The 5,601-nt window shown below is 43.1% G+C and overlaps 2 protein-coding genes across 4 annotated transcripts in view; both read left to right on the top strand.

Moving 5' to 3' along the window:
- The window catches only part of pde6d (phosphodiesterase 6D, cGMP-specific, rod, delta), an 818,526-nt gene that overhangs the window by 653,047 nt on the left and 159,878 nt on the right, over positions 1-5,601 (top strand). The window lies entirely within an intron of this gene.
- The window catches only part of trip12 (thyroid hormone receptor interactor 12), a 32,718-nt gene that overhangs the window by 15,983 nt on the left and 11,134 nt on the right, over positions 1-5,601 (top strand). For 2 of the 3 annotated variants that reach the window (XM_010773447.1, XM_010773446.1), the window contains exons 8-12: positions 1,532-1,688; positions 2,266-2,419; positions 4,056-4,284; positions 4,416-4,534; positions 4,884-5,097. In XM_010773447.1, the coding sequence (XP_010771749.1) occupies positions 1,532-1,688; positions 2,266-2,419; positions 4,056-4,284; positions 4,416-4,534; positions 4,884-5,095 (871 nt within the window). In that variant the 3' untranslated portion in view covers positions 5,096-5,097. The remainder of the gene's footprint in view (positions 1-1,531; positions 1,689-2,265; positions 2,420-4,055; positions 4,285-4,415; positions 4,535-4,883; positions 5,098-5,601) is intronic. The other variant, XM_010773448.1, reaches the window with a different exon arrangement.

The raw sequence follows: 5,601 nt of genomic DNA, 5'->3' as shown, positions 1-5,601 counted from the left end.
GGGGGGGGGGGTGGATGGTCAGAGGGTTAGTGGTTTGATCCCCAGGTCCTGCTGTCAAAGTGTTACACTGTCCCTAGGCAACATACTCAGCTCCCGTAGATATGTCCCACGGTGTCAGCTGAGTTAATTGTATTATAATATGTGCCACAAATGTTAGTTCAGCTTCTCCGTGTCCTGTAAACACGGATACAAGAGTTTTGCCGCAGTACTCGATTGACAAAGATAATCATTTGAGTCAAATAGTTTAACCCTTAGATGCACGAGTGACTGGACCCTACACTCTTCCATAAGTGGGTCAAAAAGGACCCGTATTAGAATAATGTGTTTTTATGCCATTTGTCATTTTCGTCATTTTGGTTAAGAAAAATCACTTCTTTTTTTTACATTTTCAAAAAAACGTTTTGAACATATTGATGCAAAGATCTCCGCTATTCTGAGACCCTCACAGTATTCCAGTCCCTTTTCAAAACTCATCTCTTCTCCTCTTCTCTACTCATAGCCCACCCCCCATCAATCCATGCCGGTTGATCTAGTGTGATAGTCCTATACCCCCCACCCTAACCTTCCCTTATATTGTAAANGAAGCCGAGAGGTTGGTGAGGCTGGGCGACATGATTTTTTTCTTTAACTCTTAGATGCATAAGTGGGTCTTTTTTGACCCGGTGAGGTGGTTTTCGTGAAGTATCTTTGTAATTACATTTTTTTATATTTTCATATTCCAGCTATTCCTCAAAAAACATGTTTTGGATATCATGCCTTTCACATTTTAAATTTACATTTTAAGAAATTGTATTTCTACCCCTAGCTTCCATAAGTGGGTCAAAAATGACCCGCAGGCATTTCCTATGGGATCCTTTGATTCTTATCACCTGTTGCTGTCAGGAATACATTCACTGTGGACCACACAGACTACATTACACGTGACACCTCTCAGGAAGATTATTTTACACAGCAAGATCTGATACCTGTCAGTATAATAATAATAATAATAATAATAATAATACTACATTATATTTGTATAGGGCTTTTCAAGGAATCAACATCGTTTTACAATNGGGATTGTCGGGAAAGAGATGGCTGTTTGAGGAAGCTCCCATTTATTAACATTTCAACAAACAAGTTGCATATTTGCATAACGTATTCAAGTGTTAGCAATGCTAACACTTGAATACGTTATGCAAATATGCAACTTGTTTGTTGAAATGTTAATAAATGGGAGCTTCCTCAAACAGCCATCTCTTTCCCGACAATCCCCTCTGTGCACGAACCCTTACATATGGTAATTAAACATTAAAACACCTGCGGCTTATAGTCCAGTGCGGCTTATATATGTACACATCATTCAATTTAGCTGCTGCGGCTTATATTCAGGTGCGCCTTATAGTCCGAAAATTATGGTAATTACAAAGATACTTCACGAAAACCACCTCACCGGGTCAAAAAAGACCCACTTATGCATCTAAGGGTTAAAGAAAAATGATCAATTAGACAACATTGTATATCTCTCTCTAACCCCCTCCTCTCCCTGCAGTGAGCTGATGCCCTGCCTTCCCAGAGAGGGCATCTTCGCGGTGGATGTGATGCTGAAGAAGGGCAGCGCTCAGACCACAGAGGGCGCTATCTGGCAGTGGAGGGACGACCGCGGACTGTGGCATCCCTACAACCGCATCGACAGCCGAATTATTGAGGTATATATCCATCTCCCACTCTGTGTATCGCTTACACCTCAAAATGCTTGAATACATCAATATATATCATCAATGTTGAAATTAGGGCTGTGCAATTAATCGTATTTTAATCTCGATAAATAAAACGATTGTTTTTATTTTTTATTATTATTTAAATTTTATTTTAATTTATTGGTTTTTCAGTTGAATTATACTTAAAGTTCAGGGTAATCAACTGTTAAAAACATATTATTCCCATTTTTTTTCCTTAAATAAATGGACGTTTTCACAGTAAGTGGATAATTGTTTTTAATAATCGTCATATCAATTATTGACCAAAATAATCGTGATTATGATTTTTACCATAATCGCACAGCCCTAGTTGAAATATAAAAAATTAAAAATAATATTAAAACTCAGTCATTTTGGACCTCTTACACACACAACAATATTGACATTTTGCATATCTTGACAACATTCAGTCTATTTACTGTGTATGAGCATCTCTCAATACATTTACTCACACACACACAAATGTGGGGCTTATCGGCCTGGGATACTGATGCTGGGTGTATCTGGTGATTATCTTGCCCTGCAGACAGCACACCAGAACGGGGAGGATGAGATCAGCTTGTCAACCCTGGGCCGTGTGTACACAATTGACTTTAACTCTATGCAGCAGATCAATGAAGACACAGGAACAGCACGTGGTATCCAGAGGAAACCCAATCCTCTTGCCAACCCCAACACAGGTAATGCACATCTTTTCAGACCAGAGATGTGTGTGAAGATGACAGTGTGTCGTACTTAATCTTAAAATCTTTTTCTCACTCTCATAGGTTGGTTATTCTTTAGGTGAACTTCAGCATTGTAATTTGTTTATCGTGTACATCGCCACACACTTAATGAGTGCAAGTCGTTAGGCCTGTCACGATAATTCATTTTGTTTGGACGCTACATTTTGACGGAAATTATTGCGATAAACGATAATATTGCCGGGAAGGTGGGGGCTCTCCACCTCCAGCGGCCGTGTTTGCTCCCAGCTGGGAACACGGAATGGGGTGGTTGTGTTTCAGGTGCAGTTTAAGGTTGGTCGTATTGCTAGCTTTTGTTGCAACCTTTTTAAAACAAATGCGACACACCGCCCTGCTCATTCAAGTCCGTAGGTTCGCCTCATTGATTTGTCTTGAATCCAAAATATTCCCACACCGGAGATGGAGTTTTGCAACCAATTCCATTTAACTTCAAATTCCCCTCGAGTAAGTCACACGTTGTCTCCTGCTCGTCTCTATATTATTCATTTGGCTGCTACGCTGCTGCACGCGGAGTGTCCTGACTTGGCTGTGTGTGAGCCCCGCCCCTCACAGCGCGCCTGGCCGGCAGACCCTGGCTAAAATGCTGGTCACTTCCTTATGTAAACAAACACGCATGTAAATGGCAATTTATCGAGGTCAGAAAAGTTATCGAGTTCATTTTTATTTACCGTACGATAAGTCGATGAATTGCTTATCGCGACAGGCCTACAAGTCGTTGCACCTTCCTTGCGTTCTTGCAAGTTGATGTCAGTTTTTCCTTCGCTAAGGGAGAGATTACAGCTGATTAATCTGAGACGGAGCAGCAAGCTGCAGTCTGTCTGTTGAAGTGTTTTTTTCCAGTTGTGTGCATGTGTTAACCTCATGTGTGTCACCCCGGGATTCCACCGGCTCCGTCTGCGCCGCGTTACAGCTGCGCCACGGTTTTGTTCCGACCTCCTACAGCGTCATACCCAACCGTTTCAGAAGCGGAGCGTCTTGCCTGCCGGCTCGCAGTTTTTGTTGATTTGGGCATATTTCCTGGACAGACTACTTTTGTGCAGACAAAGTTAATAATAATTGTAATAGTCCAGTTGTAAACGACATGAATCAAAGATGTGTTGCTGTATTTTAGTTGTTAAAAAATGCGTTCATCATCATCTTTATTCTATATATAATTTACAGTGTCTGTAAACCGGAGGAGAACGCTGGCATTTCTCCTCCTACTTGAAAGACTACGGAGGGACAGGGTCTGTAAACAATGAGTTTATTTTGTGGATTGAGTGGATGCTCTGACCGGTCCACTTCCTGTCTGGCGCTATGCAACGCCTCGCTGGTCGAAAATAAACCAGCCGCCTATTTTTAGCGGAACCCAGCGCCGAGACTCTTCTGGGACGCTTCTAGCCGTAACGCGGCGTGTCTGGTGGAATAGCACCCTTTGACTAGAGTCGCTGTGATCGCTGTGAACGCCGCGGCCGTAACGCGGCGCAGACGGACCCGGTGGAATCTAGGGGTAACGCAGCTTCTCCATCCAGATTCTGTGTTGTGACACCGTGATTTAGAGAGTAATTGTGATCTGTTTGCTGTCCGTCTGCAGGGGGTCACCAGGAGGTTCGTCGAGAGGACGCACGAGCCCAGTTGATGAAGGATGACCCCGAGCTGGCAAAGTGCTTTATCAAAACTCTGTTCGGGGTCCTGTACGAGGTGTACAGCTCGTCAGCCGGCCCTGCTGTCAGACACAAGTGCCTTAGAGCCATCCTCAGGATCATCTTCTTTGCTGATGCAGAGCTGCTGAAGGATGTGCTGAGGAACCACTCTGTGTCCAGGTAACAACAGCTTCAAGCTATTATTCACTTTAACATTACAAGCAGGATCTGATGCAAGATGAAGACACAAAGGAAAAACAAGTAAGTCTTTCAATTGAAAATAAATGGACTTCTTCTTGTTTTTGTCCCAGTCACATCGCCTCCATGCTGTCCAGCCAGGACTTGAAGATTGTAGTGGGGTCTCTGCAGATGGCTGAGATCCTCATGCAGAAGCTGCCTGATGTCTTCAGTGTTTATTTCAGGAGAGAAGGTAGTGTATAACCCCATGGAGCCACCTTGTTAGAAATCTCATTGTTTAAAGCAGAATTTTTCCACTTGCAAATCGTTGTCATTTTTGAATCACCCCGAAAATAGAGCGTGGTACTTATTTGTCCATCTAGACATCCCTTTCCACAGAGGACACATTAATGTCTCTCCTATCTAAAGCCTACAAAGTTCTCCTGCTCTTAGTTAACATGTTTAAGTTTGTAAATTGTGTTGCTGTAAGTGTTTTCCTTTCCAGTGCATTTCAAAATGTTTTTCTTAGCCCGTTCCAATCTGCTATGTCTTTAAAAGCTTGAGACCATTTCTAACATTTGTCTCTCTGCTTCCTCCTCCAGGTGTGATGCACCAGGTGAAGAACCTGTCCGAGTCTGAGAGCTTTCTAGTCACTAGTCCCCCAAAGGCTTGCCCCAGTGGTACTGCCAGTTTGTGCACGACCACCATCAGCACTGCATCCACTACATCTGCTAACAATGCAACTCCTGACCTGGGCTCGCCCAGCTTCCAGCACAGCATGGACGACTCCCTGGACCTCAGCCCACAGGGGTGAGTGTGTGAGCATGTGTGGCTTTACTTTACCCGTCCGCAGACACAAGAAATGTTTCTAACACAGATCCAGTGTTAATCTCACACTGGAAACTCTCTTAATAAACACAAATTACATCTGCATCCTCCTTGCGTTACCAACAGTTTGTGTCGCTAATAGAGTGCCGCAATGACACGTCCTGAAACCGGACGTAAGTTAGCATTTTACCACTTCCGGTTCCTTCGCCAAAAAGCAACGGGATTCCTCCATAGGATTTAGGAAAATATCTGGAAATAAGGTCTGTGGTTGAAACACATTTAAGAGACGGATCACGTTTTCTTCTACGACATTAAATCCATCAGCAGAGACCCCACTGGTGATTTCTGAAGAGTTGACGTGTCTGAAAAACGATGGTTGTTACCAAGTGGCTGAATAGGACTAATGAAGCTCAGCGTAAATTCAACCAGGAAGACAGTCTTTACTCTTCATTTACTATTCCCCTGTAACTACTCTCTCTCCTCTCAATAAGT

This window comes from Notothenia coriiceps, unplaced genomic scaffold (genome assembly GCF_000735185.1).
Source record: "Notothenia coriiceps isolate Sejong01 unplaced genomic scaffold, NC01 NC01_scaffold00012568, whole genome shotgun sequence".
NCBI classification, from domain to species: Eukaryota; Metazoa; Chordata; class Actinopteri; order Perciformes; family Nototheniidae; genus Notothenia; species Notothenia coriiceps.
Note: the sequence above shows the minus strand (reverse complement) of the source record. Positions and strands in the feature narration are given on the sequence as shown.